The sequence below is a fragment of the Pagrus major genome, chromosome 10 (assembly GCF_040436345.1).
Source record: "Pagrus major chromosome 10, Pma_NU_1.0".
In the NCBI taxonomy this organism is placed as follows: domain Eukaryota; kingdom Metazoa; phylum Chordata; class Actinopteri; order Spariformes; family Sparidae; genus Pagrus; species Pagrus major.
Window position 1 is genome coordinate 19897515 of NC_133224.1, and position 24242 is coordinate 19921756.

Consider the following 24242-nt stretch of genomic DNA (forward strand, 5'->3'; position numbering starts at 1 on the left):
TGATCAGACTAAATGTATGTGGACTCACACTTAGCCTGGTCTATGGTATAAAGTGACTCACTGCACTGGTGAGGCTGAATTTCTGTTTATTCTCACTTCAACATGAACCAAACCTGCAGTCAGCCAAGCAAAACAAGATGACTCCATATCACTGAGGTTATTCAGAGATCCTGTGTCAGGTCAGTGGTGAATGGAAGTACATGGTTAACATCCCACAGTGGCAAACACACATGAAGACAGTGACACACTCAACATAAACCTTCAGCTTGGTCTCCATTGCAAAGTTGCACCTGTTGTCTTGTTTTTACATTCTTTGTTGAATTCAGAAACCCAAGACTTGAGATGAAGAAAAATGTTAAATAATGGATTTTAAAAAAGATGATTATTTTTAAAAAAAAAGTATAGTAAAACTATATAAATAAATGAGGTGATGATATTCTGTTTACTTTAGAAGTTATTATACACTGTATGCTGTGATTCTGATCTGGGAAACATTAAAGACATTCATAGCCAGTCTGACAATTTTGTCTCTTTATTGAATCAGTTAACAGGAGTGAGTAACGTATACATGTTAACTATCACATAGAGAATGAGTGACATTTTAATTCTTTAAAAAATGTAAATATTCAGAATCAGATACTTCAAAGTAACAAAAACTCAAATGTTGACATTTAGACTGAATGATTGTTAAACACAATGAAATATTTTGCATCAGATACTTAACTAAAACCGATTCTGAATTTTGACTTAATAGTCACATATAATTCTGTCCTGTTACAATAATACCAAATGCAGACAGAGTGATGTATAAAAATATGTACTACTTGACATTTGATTTGTCACAGAAACCAAAAAAACATATCATCTTTTATCAGGAAAAAACAACTTTCCACTCTGCCATGTAAAGAAAAAAAAGTATTTGGCATCATATAGTTCAATAAAACTAACCATTAAAGAACAAAAATATAAGTGATATAAGAAAAAAAAAACTTTTTATGTCACTTGTTGCCTTGATTAACTTTCCATTGAATTTTTCAGTGGCAATACAATGACATTCATCTGTCACACAAAGATCAATAATTCAAACAGATTAAATCAAACTGGAAACATTTTGTATGTTCCTAATATGTTTATAGACTCAAAGTATCAAAAACACTTTATATATATTGATGAGGTCAAAATCAACGTTCAGTAAAAGCAGATTATTTTGATTATATTATATGTATTATTTATTTATTGCAATCTGTGCTAAAGACAAGCAGTATCTGCAGTGATTTCATCTGATCTCCATATTGTAACTGTAATAGTGGCAGAATGTCTACATGTACTGAGAATATCTTCAGCCTTGTCATCTTGTGTCTGATTCTCTTCTGTTTCATATCAAATAATAGCAATCTAAATAACCATGAAAGGAAGATGTGTACATCTGTACACATGTGATGAATGTTGGGAACCTCACTTGATGTTGAATGTCTTTTTCAGACTCTCCTCTGCCTGCTTGTATGTGATCATTTTCCAAATGAATGGAATATCAGCAGGCTTTGCATTATATGCTTCTGCAAACTTGTCATTGAACTTTGCCAGCACATATTTCCAGTAGTCTGATGCCTGAAGGCTTGCATCTGGAGCAATTTTCCAGTCTGGGAAAATTTCTGTGTAAAGCTTGTAAGGGTGCCATTCACCATTTGTGGCAGCGCAGTGAAAACGCATGTCACTGACCACCAAAGAAGAGCAAATGTCAATGACAGGTTTTTCTGTTCCATGCCAGGTAGTTTCACCCAGACCCTTTGGTCGATGTAGAGAAGTGTGGTGCTCTGTATGTTCTCTTCCTCCTGCCTCACAAGGTGCTTTGCAGAATGGACACTGTTTACCACAGCCGATCATTTGTGACAAAAGCTCCCTCTGAGGATTCACATGAAGAGATTCTAGTTTCATTTCGATTCTTGTTTCTTTGAACTTCTTCCTAAGAGCTTGTTCCATGTCCTTCACACACTCAGTGAGCCAGTGAGCAAACTGTTCCTGGTCAGCATTGTTCAGGATCATGAAAGCACCAAGAGCATCCTGGGAAATGACCAGTTTATCACCAAGTTTCTGACAGACATTCTCAACAAATGTCTTCAGGTTGCCACTCTTTTCTGTTTTAGCTTTGTTGATAGCAATATGTATGCTGTTGATTCTTGACTGGAGATGTTGATCTTCAATCTCAAACATTTTAGACCCATTTGAGAAATGTTTCAAGATGCAATCATAAACCCATTTGTTGGCATACTCCTCATATGAGCAAATGTAGCTCTGATACTTCTTAAAGTCCTTCTTTGAGAGCAAATCCAGTAAAATTGAATACTGGAAGAACATCCGTGTGCTGAACTCAAACTTTGTCTTCATTTCACCAATGATATCAGGACCCAAGGAACGATTGATGAAGTCTTCCACTGCAGGCCTCAAACAGCGTTCTGTGAATTCTTCTGCTTTCTTCTGGCACTGGTCTCGTTTATGGAACACATCCTTAAAACCAGCACGAAACTTTTCTTTGTTTTGATTCAGACATCTGTAGGGATCATTCTCACGCAGGAAATCTTCATGCATTTTCTGAAACTGTCTGGCTGCAAATCCACAGATGTGCTGTTTGAGAGAAACTTCAAACTGGATCTCTATCTTCAGATTCTGATTGTTTTGCAGCCTCTCATCAATCATGTGTAGGATCTCCTGGATGTAAATGTCATGGTAATTGTTTTTTTGTTTCACTTTGTCAGTCACAATCTCTGTGCAGTCCATGATGATGTGGTCAGCTATCTTTTGTAAAGCCATTACATGATCTTCAACATTAAAGAATCTGCTGAATTGGTGTTTAACCTGCTTGATAAATCCTTCCACAGTATATTTGAAAGGCACCTGTCCACAATCTTGCAGCCTGTTTTGACTCAACAGGTCACATGCATGACTCCCCTTATGTGACAGATTTGTTCTCAGGTAGTGGGACACATTTGCGATGACATCTGTGGACTTTGGCTTGGAAAAAGATACCTCATTCAATACTTTATTCCACATCTTCTCAAATTCTCTGTCCAGCTCTTTGTCTGTCATCTCGACCTTTTGTTTCCGACATTCTTCAATCAACGCACATACTCTCTCCTCTATCTGTTTTGTGTGCTTCTCCTTGATTCTGTCAATTTCTGTCATTCCCTGTCTGATGTCAGCTGCTGCTGTGAGCTGATTGATTACAGAGTTCTCCGTTTCTCGTCGAAGGCTCTTTGCACTGTTTGCAAAGTCTTCTCTGTATCCTTCAACTAGATAGACGTGACCCTCTGTTTGCTTGAAGTACTCTGCCAGATTTTCAAGAAGCTTTGTCTCCCATTTAGACAACACAACACAAGCTTCACTTTTTAACTGAGTGAGAAAATCTGATATGTGTGATGTCTCAGATTTTCCAGCAACTGTGCCAAAGTTGGAAATTCTTGTTTCCGCTGCATCGACCCAGGTGTACATCTCTTTTTTGAATTCCCATTCCCATTTGTTGAATTCTGTGCACAGCCTCATATATGCATCAGCCACCAGGCTGTTTCTGAAGCTGAAGATGAAGTTTTCATGCTTCACTGCATTCCACAGGCTTTTCACCCACTCTGTAAACTCCAAGATATTATTAGCAGACGACTCACAACTTCCTAACATTTGGATAATGTTTTTCTTGAGCTCATAAACGGCCTCACTGTACCCTGCATTGACTGGTGCCATTGGTGGGTTTCCATTCCAGAGACCAGGAACGTACCAGTTCCCAGTGTCTGGACTGTACTCCATCACATCAGTGAAGCTCTTGTTCTCCTCTTTCTTTTCCATTTTGGCTGCTGCCCGCGTCATCTCGTTTAACTGCTGCAAGAGCAGTTTCCTGTCTCGTAAGTTCTTCTCATGGGCTGAAACATCTGACACATTCTGGTGAACAAACTGACATTTGGGCTTTTTGCCCACCTCCTTCATCCTGAGAAAAGCATGCACCACTATTTGTAGGATGTCTTTCATTTCTGTTGAGTTCTCCATTGAAATATTGATAATGGTGATATCACTCAGCCCCACAACAAGTGTTGCAAGCTCATTGTCGTGCTCGTGGCTGTTGTCCAGTTGTGCAAGTTCTGGTGACTTTAAGCCCTCAGTGTCAATGATCACAATGAAGTCACAGTTGAGAACTTTTTTAACATCGTCATTGACTCTGATGAGCAACATGAAGGCACCTCGAGTGCATCGACCACTGCTGACTGCAAACTGCACTCCAAACATGGTGTTGAGGATAGTGGACTTCCCTGTGCTCTGAACTCCAAGAACTGTGACCACCAGTATCTTGTTCTTAGGAGACACCAGGTCATTGAGCTGAGAGAGAACATCACTCACCCATCTGAGAGGTATGTTGGATGCATCTCCATCTACAAGCTCAAGGGGAAATCCATCAAGCAACAATCCTGCACATAGTTCAGGCAGATGCTGTAACTGTTGACGTGATTGGTCAGTTTCTGGAAGGGAAAGTGAAGCTTCATAGATCTGACCCATTTCACGGAAGAAGTGTTCAGTCCCCAGTGAGCTGTTGGAAAGCTGTCTGTCAATCTCTTTGATTTCCTCTTTGTTCTCAGAATTTTTTGATTTTTCTTTGTACTGCTCCCTGAGGTCAGACAGTTTTTCCCGAGACAAGTTATCGAGGTTCATTCGCATCCATTTCAGGAAATAGGATCTCTCTGTCCCTGAGCTTGATATTGCATTGATGAAACATGTCATTGCATTTGACATGTCATAAGAGTTCTGTTCTTTCCGAAGTTTTTCTTTCTGTACCTGAAGATCAATTTTGTACTTTTCTATGTTTTCAGACCCAACTCCTCGAAGCCGAAATTCTTCCTTCTCTAAACCAGTCAGTTCTTTCCATATTTGGCCTTGCAAGGGTAGCTGAGTTTCTTTATATTTCAGGATGTCTTGAATTTCTGCAGTGATGGCATCAGCATTGTTCTTGGCACTCTGGCACTCTGGACAGTCTTCATCAACCCAGATTTTCAGATCACGGGCAATGTCAGCCATCTGCTCGATTCTCATCTTCCTCTTTGAGCTCTGAAATACATCTCTAACTGTGATTCGCAATTTTTTGACAAAGTCTGCGTCATTCATGTGCTTAGCTTTCAGAAGGATATTGTTGTTAGTCAAGCTCAACTTGGTAGCTACCTTTTTAAGAGCATCCTTACTGGAGTGATTGCTTTGATGGTTACCCACCAAGAAGATCTCTGCCTTGTGTTGTTGGTTCATAAGCAGCTCACAGTCAGAGTCCAGACTGTCAAAGAACACAAATACTGCTGCAGATGTCTGACATAAAAAAGAAAATTGTGTTTCAAATGAAGCAATGTCCCCACGAAGGTTAGCTACAGCTACTGGCTCACTGAAAATGTCCATGTTTTTGTTCCCACAAGGAAGGTACCAAGAAATTTCAGCCAATCCATTGGATATTCTCCTTGGACAGTCACCACACTCCATGTTAGAGTGAACAAAGGTGTCATGGTACTGCTGAGAATTGCTCAGAAGCTTGTTGAGGATCTCTGACTTGGACAAGGAGCACTCACCCAGTCTCACAAAGGATATCATTGGAAGTTCAGAGACAACCATTCTGTCTTCAATAAAGCCCTTGGATTCTGAAAGTGACTGAGGTCTGTGCTTTTTAACAATGTCTCTCATGGCCCAAAGCATGAGTGTGCACTGCTTTGTGTCACAATTGGGGAGCAGCAGAGGCACAGAAAACTGACACATGGACATTTTGAGAGCAATTTCCTGCTGTACAAAACCATCAGAGCACAGGAAGAGAGCAGTGATTATGTCGAGGGGGTTCAACATATCATCTGATTGCTGACTACTGAACAGATTATCAAGATCTAATTCTGTCTTTCCTGATGCACCATCACAGGCTGACTCACAACCAGATACACATTTCACATTCCTAGCTGTCACATTAACCATCATCAGTTTCTTCAGAAAATACCATGGAAGATCTGAATTACGCTTGGCAGGTTCATCAGTGATGGTCTTCTCCTCAATCTGAAGTACTGTGCTCAGCGACAGCTTCTTTTTGTAGAGCTGCTCCAACCCCAGATCCTCCAATAAGCTCTTCATTTGTATCTCTGTGGATATGAAGATGTTTGTTACTTAAAACCAGTCATACAGTAGATGATTTCATGAAACATACAGTTGCAGGCAAAAGTTTAAAGAACATGTACATCACAGCAGTTTTCAGTTCCAATGATTTCTACAGCTCTCATCTCTCTGTGATGGAATGAGTGGAACACATTCTACTTTCTCACAAAAAACATTCATGAAGTTTGCTTCAAATAAAATAAATTATTATGTTATAGGTGTCCAATTTTATTGACACTTGAATGAATGCATCTTTGCATGCTGAGATGTTAGGAAATTCTGCCTGCTGCACAATTTTGCATCTCGTCTTTTCATTGGAGCTGTAGTATGCTAGATACGTCAAAATAGGATTACAAAAGAAATTCAAACGTAAAAGCACAAAATTACTCAAATACTTTCTTGTTGAATCTTTGTAATGAATCTGCCCATCCACGTAACACTTGGGTCCAGAGCAATTATTATTATATTAAATCTAGTTCTATGTTAAGACAACAAATCCAATTTTATAATAAAATGAGATCCTTGCAATTTTTACAAAATGTATTAATGTAAGGAAAATGTGTTATCATAATCAAATATATTGTAAGTATATTTGGGAATAAACACTGCATATTGTTATAGGCAGAGTGTGATAAGGGGTGATACCATTTAAAAGTATGATATTTATCCTTTGTACAACCAATAAAAAGTTATTTTGAGTTTATTTCCATGGCTGTTTTTTTCCATGAAAACTACTATTTTGTCATTAAACAGTTGTGATGAACATTGACATCACCAATTATTGTAATTTATTAGGAAACAAAAGATTTAATTGGATTTAAAGGTTTTTTGTCAGTGTAACTTTGAACAACCTTTTGAACAGATACAATTCTGTGTGTAGGCTACGCATTTTTACTTAAGGAGAATTCAAGAATCAATGTCGGCCTAAAGCAGTGATGATGATAAAATATATATAATATGTATATATATATATGTATATATATATATATATATATATATATATATATATATATATATATACATACATATATATATATGTATCTATACATATATATATGGGGCAAAAGAGACGCATGTGGCTCCAGAGCCGCAGGTTGCAGACCCCTGCACTAGGAAGAACACACAAGACAAAGACACAGAGAGTGAACACTTTTTCCAGGAACCACTTGGCGAGGTCTATCTATAGTCACAGTATCTATAGTCCGTTTTAGTGGTAAGGACTTACAACCTGTCTGCTTTTGTACGTATTGCTATCATTAGCTGTATTCTGTGACTGCTGGTAGTACTGCACACTGTTAACTGTCATTGTCTACTGAAATGATGTGTTGAATTGAACCATACTGCACACAGTTTACTGTTTACTGACACGATGTGCACTGTTAAGTTAATCTGACTTTTGAGTTTGTTATCGGTACAAAACATTTGTCTGAATGTTAATCATAGCTGTGATTTTATACATTGATTATTATTAGGAAGCAGAGGATACAGTCAGGGACATCCAGTTCAGAGAGGTCCAATGCAGACAGACCTAGCTCAGAGAGACCCTGCTCATGGAGATCCAGACTCAGCTTGCAAAGCTGTGGCTATTTCCTGGAAGCAGTATGTACCAGTGTAGACCTGGTACATTTTGAATTTGCCATCATGACATGGAACTAATTGTGTCATAAATAAGATGTACAAGTCATGCCATTATCCATTCCAAAGTGAGTTAAAATTTTTCTTGTGCAAACCCTAATTTGTGTGATAGTGGATGGCTTCACAATCATTTCCAACCTGTGACTGCTCCTGTTTGTAGTCCACACCTTTAAAAAAAAAAGCACCAGTGTCCCTGTCCATAAAAAGACTAGATCCCTCTGCCTGAGCAACTACTGCCCATTATCACTAAATCCACCATCATGAATCACTCTGAGCCCTGAACTCTTGATTCCCCTTGATAACCTCCATCTTAACATCAGCAAAACAGAGAGGTTGATTGTAGACTACAGAAAATGACGGGGAGTTGTACATGCTCCCGTCACCTTCAATGGGAGATGGTAAAGAGAGTCAGCAGCTTCAGGTTCCTTTGGTTTCACAATAGTGAGGATCTGACCTGGACCAATCACATCAACACTAACACAAAGACAGCAAGACAATGGCTCTTCTCCCTCCGCAGACTGAGGAGGTTCAAAATGGAATCCAACATACTGTCCAACTTCTATAGGGGCACCACTAACATTATCCTGACTGGCTGCTTCATCACCTGGTTTTGCAGTTGCACCACTTTCAACAGTAAGGCTCTACAGAGGTTGGTGATATCTGCACAGCACATCACCAGCCACCATCCATGGAGGACCTCTACACCCAGTGGTTTACGAAGAAAGCCAACAGGATCAGTACAGACCTCACTCTCAAGTCTGTCTGAGTGGATTTGCATAGGCTTAACACACAATTGTTTCAAGTCTAATTGAATAATGGACTTCCTGGGAAAAATATCAGAATCAGAATCAGAAATCCTTTATTTGTCCCGCAAATGGGGAAATTCCTTAGTCACAGCAGCCAAAGGACAGTATCACACTTAAACAATATTAAAAAGTAAAAAATAAACAATATAATAAGAGATAAGAAATAGAATTAACTCAGATTACACTGCACTATTCTAATGATGAGGATGAGCAGCTGAGATAGGGGTGTGACTCCTCACAGGGCCGGTCTGGGCTCTAACAAAAGTCTTAAACAAAGGAACCTGTGACTGGGCAGTCCTCACAACCTAACAAAGTATTTAATCACAGAGCTCAGCTAATTAATGTAAAATGGTTTGAGCTTACTAGCTGCATTTACATGGACACTAATATCCACTAATAATCAGAATAAATGCTCAAGAATATAAATAACTCATGTAAGCACCTCAATCGAAAGAGACTGATCCGATCCACCCTGATCTATCTTAAACATTGATCCACAATAAAGGCCATAATGATTGTGCTTAGTTTGACATCAGTTATGAAACAGACTGACAGATCCATCTATCAATGAAGGCTCTCTTTAATGAAATAGCTAATGTAAGGGTTTGCTCAGCCTTTACTTTTCAGTACCACTACAGACCTGCTCATGACATTGCTGCTACATATCATTGAGGTATTACTTACCATCTTTGGCTGTCAAGGAAAATGAAATAAGAACTTAATTTTTAGGATTTTTGGATGTTCATGGTTTTACATGATGGCAGTCACCCATACTTTAGTGACCATCAATCAATGTCTCTACAAACCCACATCGCCCTGAGAAGGTCTTTGTGTTGGTGCACTACTGGAGTGCAGGGGTCTGAATATTACTTTAATTTCACTTTTAGAGTTTTATTTCTATAAGATTGTATTTGATTTAATCTAATACAATCCTCTTGTTGCCCCTACGTGTCTAAATTTATTTTGAAAAATAATTCTTCATTTTGAATGCACTTGTGATTTCCTTTAACTTACTTGTGTTGGCAGATGTTACAGCTGGCTTGCTTCTTCTTCCATTCCTAAGTTGTGCAGAAACCTGCAGAGAGTAACACACCCCTGGACTCAGGTTGCCGAGAGTCAGGTCGTTTGTGTCAGTTGTCATCTCTTGCACAATTTCTCCCTCATGGCAACACGTTACAATGTAACTCTCCACATCACCAGCAGGGGGATCCCATCGCAGAGAGAGTGACTCACTGCTGACCTGATAGACTGCAATCTGCACAGGAGGGCTGGGCTCTGTGGGAATAATGTAATAGTTTCGCTATAACTGATAATTCATGTTCTGTCAGAGTTTGCTTGCACTTTGAGGTGCAGTTTGACTGCCAAGCACAAGAGGTGTGGTAAAAGACAATGACACATATGATCACTTCATGCACTTTGAAGAACATTTTACCACCTCTTTATTCTGAAATTAACCTTCATAATATAAATTCAGAGCTTACCTCTTAGTAAGAAGTACATGTGCATATGTTGAGTACAAAGACCATTCAGACAACACTTTGTAGTTTTAGCTCTGTTTGATTTTTCTTGTATTCATTTGTTTTTCAGATTTACCTGTGAAGACAGACAGCGAGGTTGCTTTGCTTCGATTTCCATTGTCTCCAATCCTTGTGATGCTGAAAGTATACTCAGTCCCAGGAATCAGTCCCTCAACCTCCACAGTGCTGGAGACGTCTCTGATCAAACTGTCTCTCTGTGTGTCGCAGGAGTAGTCTAATTCCAGTGTATACTTAACAGAGTCATCAGTGAGTGGTATACCAAAGGAAACAGTCTCCTGACCAACACTGAGAATTGTTATTTCTGGTGGAGGGACATCTGTCAAAAGAGAAGTGCATCTCAATATATCTCCACATTATAGCATGTCTTAATAAGCATTAACTTGGATCAGCCATTTGCTGAACTTGGAACTTGAACTTGTCACACAGTATTATAACTGATATTGTGATACAGTTAAGTAGGGGTAGAACAAATCACGGATATGAATTGGAAATCTTCTGTTTACATCTCTGGCAGTTTCTTTGGTAATGAGAATGCAAGAGAGGACGAGAACCTTTGTTAATGTCAGACTCAGCTTGCCAAGCTGTGGCTGTTTCCTGGAAGCAGTATGTACCAGTGTAGACCTGGTACATTTTGAACTCCCAAAAATATCAGTAGAAAAAAATTGCTTGTTAACTTTTTTGCCATCACTACATGGAAGTAATTGTGTCATAAATAAGATTACAAGTCATGCCATCATCCATTCCAAAGTGAGTTAAACATTTTTCTTGCACAAACCCTAATTTGTGTGATAGTGGATGGCTTCACAGTCATTTCCAACCTGTGACTGCTCCTGTTTGTAGTCCACACCTTTAAAAAAAAACACCAGTGTCCCTGTCCCTAAAAAGACTAGATCCCTCTGCCTGAGCAGCTACTGTCCATTATCACTAAATCCACCATCATGAATCACTCTGAGCCCTGAACTCTTGATGCCCCTGATAACCTCCATCTTAACATCAGCAAAACAAAGAGGTTGATTGTGGACTACAGAAAATGATGGGGAGTTGTACATGCTCCCGTCACCTTCAATGGGAGATGGTAAAGAGAGTCAGCAGCTTCAGGTTCCTTTGGTTTCACATTAGTGAGGATCTGACCTGGACCAATCACATCAACACTAACACAAAGACAGCAAGACAATGGCTCTTCTCCCTCCGCAGACTGAGGAGGTTCAAAATGGAATCCAACATACTCTCCAACTTCTATAGGGGCACCACTAACATTATCCTGACTGGCTGCTTCATCACCTGGTTTTGCAGTTGCACCACTTTCAACAGTAAGGCTCTACAGAGGTTGGTGAAATCTGCACAGCACCTCACCAGCCACCATCCATGGAGGACCTCTACACCCAGTGGTTTACGAAGAAAGCCAACTGGATTTATTTTTAAAGTGCAGCTTTTGCACACCTTAAGGTCAACAGGTGCTTAGGAGAAGACCGAGGGCCGACAAAATCAGGAAAAAGACTTGCGCACACTGTCCACTTCACTTGCAATTAAGTCTAATAACAACGTTTCGGTTCTTAGACCTTCATCAGGTTGTCTTACAAGACAATGGGGGAGGCTGTCTTAAGTAGGGTTGTGGATTCGCGTGGCCCAATCAGGCCTCACCGCAGAAAGACGTGCCTCAATATGCCATCAAACACACCTGGACTAACAAATCTACGCTACTGAATGACAAAAGTTTTTTTTTTTTTAAAAACATCCTAACAGGTAAAGTTCATATATCAATCAATGCACGTATGTACACAATACAAATAATATAACAGTATAAATATAATACAAAAGTAGGTTACAGCTTCAAAGAAAATGTATTGTAGAAACTGCCTAGAAAAAAAGATAATCTCTTAACCCGATGAAGGTCTATTAATAAACTGAATTGAAAGTGAAGTGGACAGTGTGCGCGAGTCTTTTTCCTGAATTTATTTTGAAAAATAATTCTTCATTTTTAATGCACTTGTGATTTCCTTTAACTTACTTGTGTTGGCAGATGTTACAGCTGGCTTGCTTCTTCTTCCATTCCTAAATTGTGCAGAAACCTGCAGAGAGTAACACACCCCTGGACTCAGGTTGCTGAGAGTCAGGTTGTTTGTGTCCGTTGTCTTCTCTTGCACAATTTCTCCCTCATGGCAACACGTTACAATGTAACTCTCCACATCACCAGCAGGGGGATCCCATCGCAGAGAGAGTGACTCACTGCTGAGCTGATAGACTGCAATCTGCACAGGACGGCTGGGCTCTGTGGGAATAATGCCATAGTTTCACTATAACTGATAATTCATGTTCTGTCAGAGTTTGCCTGCACTTTGAGGTGCAGTTTGACTGCCAAGCACAAGAGGTGTGGTAAAAGACAATGACACATATGATCACTTCATGCACTTTGAAGAACATTTTACCACCTCTTTATTCTGAAATTAACCTTCATAACATAAATTCAGAGCTAACCTCTTAGTAAGAAGTACATGTGCATATGTTGAGTACAAAGACCATTCAGACAACACTTTGTAGTTTTAGCTCTGTTTGATTTTTCTTGTATTCATTTGTTTTTCAGATTTACCTGTGAAGACAGACAGCGAGGTTCCTGTGCTACGATTTCCATTGTCTGCAATCCTTGTGATGCTGAAAGTATACTCAGTCCCAGGAATCAGTCCCTCAACCTCCACAGTGCTGGAGTCGTCTCTGATCAAACTGCCTCTCTGTGTGTCGCAGGAGTAGTCTAATTCCACTGTATACTTAACAGAGTCATCGGTGAGTGATATACCAAAGGAAACAGTCTCCTGACCAACACTGAGAACTGTTATTTCTGGTGGAGGGACATCTGTCAAAAGAGAAGTGCATCTCAATATATCTCCACATTATAGCATGTCTTAATAAGCATTAACTTGGATCAGCCATTTGCTGAACTTGGAACTTGAACTTGTCACACAGTATTATAACTGATATTGTGATACAGTTAAGTAGGGGTAGAACAAATCACGGATATGAATTGGAAATCTTCTGTTTACATCTCTGGCAGTTTCTTTGGTAATGAGAATGCAAGAGAGGACGAGAACCTTTGTTCATGTCAGACTCAGCTTGCCAAGCTGTGGCTGTTTCCTGGAAGCAGTATGTACCAGTGTAGACCTGGTACATTTTGAACTCCCAAAAATATCAGTAGAAAAAAATTGCTTGTTAACTTTTTTGCCATCACTACATGGAAGTAATTGTGTCATAAATAAGATTACAAGTCATGCCATCATCCATTCCAAAGTGAGTTAAACATTTTTCTTGCACAAACCCTAATTTGTGTGATAGTGGATGGCTTCACAGTCATTTCCAACCTGTGACTGCTCCTGTTTGTAGTCCACACCTTTAAAAAAAAAACACCAGTGTCCCTGTCCCTAAAAAGACTAGATCCCTCTGCCTGAGCAGCTACTGTCCATTATCACTAAATCCACCATCATGAATCACTCTGAGCCCTGAACTCTTGATTCCCCTTGATAACCTCCATCTTAACATCAGCAAAACAAAGAGGTTGATTGTGGACTACAGAAAATGACGGGGAGTTGTACATGCTCTCGTCACCTTCAATGGGAGATGGTAAAGAGAGTCAGCAGCTTCAGGTTCCTTTGGTTTCACAATAGTGAGGATCTGACCTGGACCAATCACATCAACACTAACACAAAGACAGCAAGACAATGGCTCTTCTCCCTCCGCAGACTGAGGAGGTTCAAAATGGAATCCAACATACTCTCCAACTTCTATAGGGGCACCACTAACATTATCCTGACTGGCTGCTTCATCACCTGGTTTTGCAGTTGCACCACTTTCAACAGTAAGGCTCTACAGAGGTTGGTGAAATCTGCACAGCACCTCACCAGCCACCATCCATGGAGGACCTCTACACCCAGTGGTTTACGAAGAAAGCCAACTGGATTTATTTTTAAAGTGCAGCTTTTGCACACCTTAAGGTCAACAGGTGCTTAGGAGAAGACCGAGGGCCGACAAAATCAGGAAAAAGACTTGCGCACACTGTCCACTTCACTTGCAATTAAGTCTAATAACAACGTTTCGGTTCTTAGACCTTCATCAGGTTGTCTTACAAGACAATGGGGGAGGCTGTCTTAAGTAGGGTTGTGGATTCGCGTGGCCCAATCAGGCCTCACCGCAGAAAGACGTGCCTCAATATGCCATCAAACACACCTGGACTAACAAATCTACGCTACTGAATGACAAAAGTTTTTTTTTTTTTAAAAACATCCTAACAGGTAAAGTTCATATATCAATCAATGCACGTATGTACACAATACAAATAATATAACAGTATAAATATAATACAAAAGTAGGTTACAGCTTCAAAGAAAATGTATTGTAGAAACTGCCTAGAAAAAAAGATAATCTCTTAACCCGATGAAGGTCTATTAATAAACTGAATTGAAAGTGAAGTGGACAGTGTGCGCGAGTCTATTTCCTGAATTTATTTTGAAAAATAATTCATCATTTTTAATGCACTTGTGATTTCCTTTAACTTACTTGTGTTGGCAGATGTTACAGCTGGCTTGCTTCTTCTTCCATTCCTAAATTGTGCAGAAACCTGCAGAGAGTAACACACCCCTGGACTCAGGTTGCTGAGAGTCAGGTTGTTTGTGTCCGTTGTCTTCTCTTGCACAATTTCTCCCTCATGGCAACACGTTACAATGTAACTCTCCACATCACCAGCAGGGGGATCCCATCGCAGAGAGAGTGACTCACTGCTGAGCTGATAGACTGCAATCTGCACAGGACGGCTGGGCTCTGTGGGAATAATGCCATAGTTTCACTATAACTGATAATTCATGTTCTGTCAGAGTTTGCCTGCACTTTGAGGTGCAGTTTGACTGCCAAGCACAAGAGGTGTGGTAAAAGACAATGACACATATGATCACTTCATGCACTTTGAAGAACATTTTACCACCTCTTTATTCTGAAATTAACCTTCATAACATAAATTCAGAGCTAACCTCTTAGTAAGAAGTACATGTGCATATGTTGAGTACAAAGACCATTCAGACAACACTTTGTAGTTTTAGCTCTGTTTGATTTTTCTTGTATTCATTTGTTTTTCAGATTTACCTGTGAAGACAGACAGCGAGGTTCCTGTGCTACGATTTCCATTGTCTGCAATCCTTGTGATGCTGAAAGTATACTCAGTCCCAGGAATCAGTCCCTCAACCTCCACGGTGCTGGAGACGTCTCTGATCAAACTGTCTCTCTGTGTGTCGCAGGAGTAGTCTAATTCCAGTGTATACTTAACAGAGTCATCAGTGAGTGGTATACCAAAGGAAACAGTCTCCTGACCAACACTGAGAACTGTTATTTCTGGTGGAGGGACATCTGTCAAAAGAGAAGTGCATCTCAATATATCTCCACATTATAGCATGTCTTAATAAGCATTAACTTGGATCAGCCATTTGCTGAACTTGGAACTTGAACTTGTCACACAGTATTATAACTGATATTGTGATACAGTTAAGTAGGGGTAGAACAAATCACGGATATGAATTGGAAATCTTCTGTTTACATCTCTGGCAGTTTCTTTGGTAATGAGAATGCAAGAGAGGACGAGAACCTTTGTTAATGTCAGACTCAGCTTGCCAACCTGTGGCTGTTTCCTGGAAGCAGTATGTACCAGTGTAGACCTGGTACATTTTGAACTCCCAAAAATATCAGTAGAAAAAAATTGCTTGTTAACTTTTTTGCCATCACTACATGGAAGTAATTGTGTCATAAATAAGATTACAAGTCATGCCATCATCCATTCCAAAGTGAGTTAAACATTTTTCTTGCACAAACCCTAATTTGTGTGATAGTGGATGGCTTCACAGTCATTTCCAACCTGTGACTGCTCCTGTTTGTAGTCCACACCTTTAAAAAAAAAACACCAGTGTCCCTGTCCCTAAAAAGACTAGATCCCTCTGCCTGAGCAGCTACTGTCCATTATCACTAAATCCACCATCATGAATCACTCTGAGCCCTGAACTCTTGATTCCCCTTGATAACCTCCATCTTAACATCAGCTAAACAGAGAGGTTGATTGTGGACTACAGAAAATGACGGGGAGTTGTACATGCTCTCGTCACCTTCAATGGGAGATGGTAAAGAGAGTCAGCAGCTTCAGGTTCCTTTGGTTTCACATTAGTGAGGATCTGACCTGGACCAAACACATCAACACTAACACAAAGACAGCAAGACAATGGCTCTTCTCCCTCTGCAGACTGAGGAGGTTCAAAATGGAATCCAACATACTGTCCAACTTCTATAGGGGCACCACTAACATTATCCTGACTGGCTGCTTCATCACCTGGTTTTGCAGTTGCACCACTTTCAACAGTAAGGCTCTACAGAGGTTGGTGAAATCTGCACAGCACCTCACCAGCCACCATCCATGGAGGACCTCTACACCCAGTGGTTTACGAAGAAAGCCAACTGGATTTATTTTTAAAGTGCAGCTTTTGCACACCTTAAGGTCAACAGGTGCTTAGGAGAAGACCGAGGGCCGACAAAATCAGGAAAAAGACTTGCGCACACTGTCCACTTCACTTGCAATTAAGTCTAATAACAACGTTTCGGTTCTTAGACCTTCATCAGGTTGTCTTACAAGACAATGGGGGAGGCTGTCTTAAGTAGGGTTGTGGATTCGCGTGGCCCAATCAGGCCTCACCGCAGAAAGACGTGCCTCAATATGCCATCAAACACACCTGGACTAACAAATCTACGCTACTGAATGACAAAAGTTTTTTTTTTTTTTTAAAAACATCCTAACAGGTAAAGTTCATATATCAATCAATGCACGTATGTACACAATACAAATAATATAACAGTATAAATATAATACAAAAGTAGGTTAGAGCTTCAAAGAAAATGTATTGTAGAAACTGCCTAGAAAAAAAGATAATCTCTTAACCCGATGAAGGTCTATTAATAAACTGAATTGAAAGTGAAGTGGACAGTGTGCGCGAGTCTTTTTCCTGAATTTATTTTGAAAAATAATTCTTCATTTTTAATGCACTTGTGATTTCCTTTAACTTACTTGTGTTGGCAGATGTTACAGCTGGCTTGCTTCTTCTTCCATTCCTAAATTGTGCAGAAACCTGCAGAGAGTAACACACCCCTGGACTCAGGTTGCCGAGAGTCAGGTCGTTTGTGTCAGTTGTCATCTCTTGCACAATTTCTCCCTCATGGCAACACGTTACAATGTAACTCTCCACATCACCAGCAGGGGGATCCCATCGCAGAGAGAGTGACTCACTGCTGACCTGATAGACTGCAATCTGCACAGGAGGGCTGGGCTCTGTGGGAATAATGCCATAGTTTCACTATAACTGATAATTCATGTTCTGTCAGAGTTTGCCTGCACTTTGAGGTGCAGTTTGACTGCCAAGCACAAGAGGTGTGGTAAAAGACAATGACACATATGATCACTTCATGCACTTTGAAGAACATTTTACCACCTCTTTATTCTGAAATTAACCTTCATAACATAAATTCAGAGCTAACCTCTTAGTAAGAAGTACATGTGCATATGTTGAGTACAAAGACCATTCAGACAACACTTTGTAGTTTTAGCTCTGTTTGATTTTTCTTGTATTCATTTTGTTTTTCAGATTTACCTGTGAAGACAGACAGCGAGGTTCCTGTGCTACGATTTCCATTGTCTCCAATCCTTGTGATGCTGAAAGTATACTCAGTCCCAGGAATCAGTCCCTCAACCTCCACAGTGCTGGAGTCGTCTCTGATCAAACTGTCTCTCTGTGTGTCGCAGGAGTAGTCTAATTCCAGTGTATACTTAACAGAGTCATCAGTGAGTGGTATACCAAAGGAAACAGTCTCCTGACCAACACTGAGAACTGTTATTTCTGGTGGAGGGACATCTGTCAAAAGAGAAGAGCAATCAATGTCAGTATCTCCACACTACAGCATGTACTTAGTCATTAAATTGGATCAGTTATTGACACACTTACAGTCAGTCTGTGGTGTTGTTGAAGCGTCTGTTCCTTCCTCACAGCATGGCTCAGAGAAGGAATCAGGTGCACCATGGAAGTCCTTATTAAATGAGAAATAATGGCAGTGTAATATAGACAATATAGGCATCATAACCCATTCACAATAGCTGAAAATTATAATAATATATTTTATTATATTATTATATTATATTTTATAACTGTTTACCTCCTCATCAGAGCTCTCCATTGTGGGGACACTCAGGCACCTCACACGTGGTCCAGATTATTCAAACTTGCTCTCCCTGAAAGTAACAAGAAACAACCCTTTACACAAAAATCACACAGTTAACTGCACTCTGCAGCCTGTCAGACTACAATTTTGACCAAAACAAAAAGAATTACTGTAATCAACCCACTATGGGAGATTTAACGGCATATAAAATGTGCTGAGTCATATTTCTGTTTTAGTGTATGGAAAGCCTACATTTGAAAAGTACATTACAGATGTAATAAATTATAGCCTACCTTTGTAGGAGAGATTCGTCCATTGTAAGAATCCTGGAGTTTCTTTTTCTTCTTCTTCTTCTTCTTCTTCTTCTTCTTCTTCTTCTTCTTCTTCTTCTATGCAGTATACATTAAAGGTATTTGTCCTGACGATAAAGTTCTGCCCTGCAATACAAGAGCCTGTTGCAGGCGTCTCCTTTTATTCTGCAAAGTTACTTTCTGTTTTGTTTTCCAAGAAATCCATCATGTGATTTCCAATAAAGCTAAACTGGCCATGCTACCACCCCTTTGCTAAAAGGAGGGTCATGAAACAGCCCATGGGGAGCGCATGTTTTAGTGGTTTGCAATTTTTTGAAACAATATGAAGGTCTATTTACCAGCTCTTTAATGGGAGATGTTTCTCATAGATGTATTGTGTGAAAATATTGAGATAGGGGGAAGATTTTCAGTCAATCCTTCCTCATCCCAATAGTTTTGTGCATTTTGTCCCCTTTGCCTGACCTGGCAGGATTCCAAGGAGTGTTGGTACTGTTATATATACCAAGCCAGATGTACCAAAGCTGAGAATTTAGAGAAATTAAAGACAATACACTAATAAAGTGCTGTACACAGGACATTAAGTCATAGAAAATTAGCTGATGGGTAAAAGGTCATTTCATCGTCATTATACAACACAGTAGTGGTGTGCCAGACTGCATGATTTGGTATTGATCCGATACCAAGTAAATACAGGGCCAGTATCACCGATACTGATACCAATACTTTTTAAATAATAAAGGTGGATGCATCATCAAATTGCTAAATCTGAATGAATTTTCATGACTTTTAAGTGTTTTTGTGATTTTCCTTTGGATTATTAATTAGTTAAAACCCAGGACAGAATTTGGGTAAAGTTTATAGGTAAATAGAAAATACTTCATTATCATAACAAAAGTTTTTGTTCAGAAACAATAGAACAGTAACAAAACAATTTTTCCCCATACATTGTCATGTCTGGATTTGTTTCTTGAATAAACAAAGTGCACAAAATTATCACTCGAGAACAAATTAAAACAAATTATTTTATAGTGTTCAGAAACTACAACACAATAATTAAATAATATTGCTCCGTTCATTGTACTTCTTTTCTGGATTTTTTTCTTAAATAAACAAAGTGTACACAATTTAAAACAAATTATTTTCTTTTTTGTTTTCTTTCGCGTGATTTTTCATTTGCCTGTATAAATTTGTTGTGTTACCACTGTATCTTACAGCCTTTTTACAAATTATACAGCCTGCAGTTGTTTCATTTTCGGCCTGAAAACACAGCCACACGGCTCCTCTTCCTCTCTGACATTCTTCTGCTCCGCGGGGCTGGACCTTTAGTGTGGGGTCGCTTCCGGTGCAGCCTCCAGTGTCCGGCCAGCTCTAGTGTCCGGCCAGCTCCAGTCTCAGGACCGGAAAAAATAACTTTTTTAGCTCGGGTATTTTCGGCTTTTTATTACCGTCGTGACATCAGTAAGTGACTGATTTTATTTATCCAAAAAAGTTCTGAATGCACGGGTCTTGCATATGCTTGCCGTTTTAATAGGCATACATCATTATCAGTATGTGTAAATCTAAAGCACGCAAATTACTGAATGTTACAAATGTGGATGGGCTGTTTGTTGTTTTAAAGTTAGTTACGTCAACGGTGTCTAGCGTTAGCTCCTAAAGTTTTATGGTAGCATTGGCTTTTTTTCTGCGGATAACGTAAGCTAACTGTTTATATATAAGTGTGTGTTCAGCTTTGTTCAACTTTTTTAGTTAAGAGTTTAGCACAGGCATAGGTCTTAAGATGTTGTTGATGTCCACTGGGCGAGGCTGCACAGCAATATGCCAGACTTTGGGTTGAGGAGGAGTGCGGACATGGATGACCAGGAAAGGGAAGGCATCTTGGAGGCGTTCAAATTTCTGCTCTCCAAAACTGAAGACATGTGGACATTTTGTGAGGAGATGAGTGATAAACAAGGCTACTTGACATACTGCCAATGTCAAATTGATGATTGATGGCCTTGTAGGGCACTACTGTTGTTGCTGTGCTGAATAAAGGGCAACTGATTGTTTGATCATTTTGTCAGTTAATGTGTGGTTTTTTAATCAAGCACCAAATAATTTACGTTGATTACAACATGAAGAAAACAGGTAAGTTAATGCATTTTAAGATAATGAATAGTTTTAACTATTCTTGCCCTTCACGTATGCTGACATTGTAATATATTTAAGCATAGTAAAAAATGTGATTGGCCTATATGTCTTCTAAAGACCTTCAGGTGTATTATGTATAAGAGTTAGGTGAAACCATATACAAAAATAGCACACAATAAAATAATGTATTTAATATAAATCTAAATGTTAAATCTAAATCTAAATGTTAAATATTAAATCTAAATGTTAAATCTAAATCTAAATGTTAAATCTGAATCTAAATGTTACATTTAAATATAAATGTTAAATATAAATGTTAAATTTAAATGATAAATATAAATCTAAATGTTAAATCTAAATGTTAAATTTAAATCTAAATGTTACATTTAAATCTAAATGTTAAATCTAAATCTAAATATTACATTTAAATCTAAATGTTAAATCTAAATGTTACATTTAAATATAAATGTTAGATATAGATGTTAAATTTAAATATAAATGTTAAATCTAAATATAAATGTTAAATATAAATGTTAAATTTAAATGTTAAATATAGATGTTAAATTTAAATATAAATGTTAAATATAAATATAAATGTTAAATTTAAATGTTAAATATGAATCTAAATGCTAAATGTTAAATCTAAATGTCACGGTGAAACTAAATATTTAGCTAATATGCAATTTCACACTGCCTGTCACCGGAAGTACCAAAATAAAAGCTCATTGTCGCGAACAAGCGCTATCTGCGGTCTTCTTCGGGTAGTCAGGCCAGTGATTGCGCTGCACTGATAGTCACGTCTCCTCGTCGTGCTCTCATGTTGCCTGCCACCATGTCCAGCGACTCAGCTGGAAACATTGGTCTTGCCGTTTTGGCGGCAGTACAGAGGTTCAGCAATGCGTTGCGACGACAGCGACAGTAGCCCTTTTCACAGAGTCGCCGCATTATCGCCGCAGCGGCGGTTCGCCAATTCTCCGTCGTTGTTTGTTCACACAGAGCCGAGCAGCTTGATGTTTGGTGGGTCAGGATCTCAATCCCAACACATTATAACAGCATCCATATGATTATAAACAGTCAGCGGGTACATGTTTAGATTGACAGGACTCCTGTCAGTGGAGGACACCTGGGGAAACACCTCGAAAAAAACACACATACGTCATCAACATGACGTGTACCGCCACGCCTCTTTAGGAGCCGCAGCGCCGGCTTTCTGTGTGAATTACACAGCGGTGCGTCTTTACGCCAGCGCTGCTTGGCTCTGTGTGAGCATACACCACAGTAGAGCCACCACAGCACTCGGTAGCTTTTATTTTGGTACTTCCGGTGACAGGAAGTGTGAATTTGCATATTAGCTAAATATTTAGTTTCACCTGTGACATTTAGATTTAAGATTTAGATTCAGCATTTAGATTTAGATTTAACATTTAGATTTAGATTTAACATTTAGATTTATATTTAACATTTAGATTTAAATTTAACATTTAGATTTATATTTAACATTTAGATTTAAATTTAACATTTAGATTTATATTTAACATTTAGATTTAAATTTAACATTTAGATTTAATATTTAACATTTAGATTTAGATTCAACATTTAGATTTAACATTGACATTATATTTTTACAAGAGAAGCAAATATCACAAAGTTCACAAATATTGCTGTAAATCTGGTCAAAAGCAATATTAAAAAATTCACATACGTTTTTTTAATGGGGTTTGGTGCTAAATGTGTGGAAAAGTTGCTGTTTATTTTAGCATGCGCAACTTTACAATCGGCGCCTGATAAAGTCAGGAAGAGAGGCTTTAGGCTCCAACTGTCCAATCAACAAGCTGAATGTTTTTCTATGAACTGACGTCGCTAAGCTACATGGACGAAGTGTATGCCCTATTGACAGAATTAATGTTAATGCAGTAATGTTGATGTTTTTATTTTGAAGTTTCTTGCATGCACTTCCCGGCCTGAGACTGGAGGCTGCACCGGAAGCGACCCCACACTGGAGGTCTGCAGCCAGACTCTCTTGGCTTGAATGACATTAAGACCAGGAAGGTCTGTGACAGCAGCTTGTATTCAGCATCTGAACTGCAGAAGCTCGTTAACTCCACTGATTTGAACAAGACAAATATAATGAATGAAATGGACAGACTCCCCCTTGTTGTGTTTCCATCTATCCTTTCTTGATCCAAGAATAATATTTTGTATTTAAAGAGCAAATTATATAGTGAAGGGACAAAACACACAAACAACAGGAAAGAAAACATGTACAAACATCCTTAAAACATCGCGGATCACAGGTATATCCATGGACACCACGGAAAATATGTGTTTGGGCGGTCCAGGTCATGAAACTAAACATTGTGATTAGTATCAGATGGACTGTTGGTGGCTGAAATAATACATCTCATTAATGAGGAAACCATTACATTACCTGCACTATAAGAAACTCCATGAACAGAGCTGTGCGCAATTACGCACGCGACACGCGGAGTTCTGTGGTATAATTTTAAAAAAGTAAAGATAATGGCAATTTTGGCATCAATTCATGTGACGTCTCTACAGCTGTTAAAGCCGACGGACAGCTGATCCAGCTGTGATCAGCTGCAGCCGTCATCAGAAACGGGCGTCGCTTCACGTGACGCTGCAGAGGAAAGGTGGTTTCATTTCTCTTAAAACAGATTCCCTCGGATTCTCCTCTCGTGGTTTCCTCGCGTCTCTCCACGGATCCTCGGTAGGACTACGACACGAGGAAAAGATGCAAGTGAAGGAAACGTGGAAACTATTTAGGTGAGATGGGATCTACCCAAAGAGAAGTCAGCAGTTATAATCTCGTTTCCAAAGCATATGAAATACTGTACATGCCTGTTAATATGAGCACACTTTTTGTCATTCAAATGTTTATTGATTGTCTTTCAATTAAATATTCTACACACAGACATGTGACTTAAACAGCAAACAAAACAAGAACAGAAAGACGGTCTATAATGACAATGTAAACATTTCACAGATGCACCCACATATACTTTGTCACGAGCCCTTAATAAATAGAAAGAAGTTGTCCCGGACTTCAGAAAATGTCCCTTTTGTAGAATTGATTGGAGCCAATAAGTATTCAGGAGAGGCAGCTTCTGTCATTAGTCTAATTCATTCAGTGAATTCTGCGGTTTTTGTATTTTTCCAGTTAATTAAAACAACTCTTGTCATTAAAGCTCAGTTTGGTTTGTTGGTAAGTTACTGCAGAACTTACCAACAAACCAAACTGAGCTTTAATGACACCTGGTGGCAGAGATGTTTTATCCCCAAGAAGACATAACTGAGGGGAGTGTGGCAATGGCTGTTCTACCCATTTACCCAGTTTCACCAGCTCCAATCTCCAAAAGGGAATAACCACAGGGCATTCCCACATAGCAGGTGCCCACTGTATCCTTACATTTCCACTATTTCTATCATGTAGT

The 24242-nt window shown here is 39.1% G+C and overlaps 1 protein-coding gene and 1 long non-coding RNA gene across 2 annotated transcripts; both read right to left on the reverse strand.

The window, feature by feature from the left end:
• Positions 1–1180: 1180 nt before the first annotated feature.
• LOC141003374 (interferon-induced very large GTPase 1-like) lies at positions 1181–18052 on the reverse strand (the record flags this gene model as incomplete). The annotated part of the gene is made up of 6 exons (XM_073474698.1): positions 1181–6137; positions 9606–9866; positions 12717–12977; positions 15251–15511; positions 17208–17468; positions 17788–18052. Coding segments are annotated over 6 exons (5991 nt in total), but the record flags the coding sequence as incomplete, so codon positions are not given.
• A 108-nt stretch (positions 18053–18160) lies between these two features.
• LOC141003271 (uncharacterized) lies at positions 18161–18747 on the reverse strand. The gene is made up of 3 exons (XR_012179709.1): positions 18646–18747; positions 18347–18422; positions 18161–18220 (listed from the first exon to the last, which is right to left on the reverse strand). It is a non-coding gene; the product is annotated as an uncharacterized lncRNA (long non-coding RNA).
• Positions 18748–24242: the final 5495 nt, after the last annotated feature.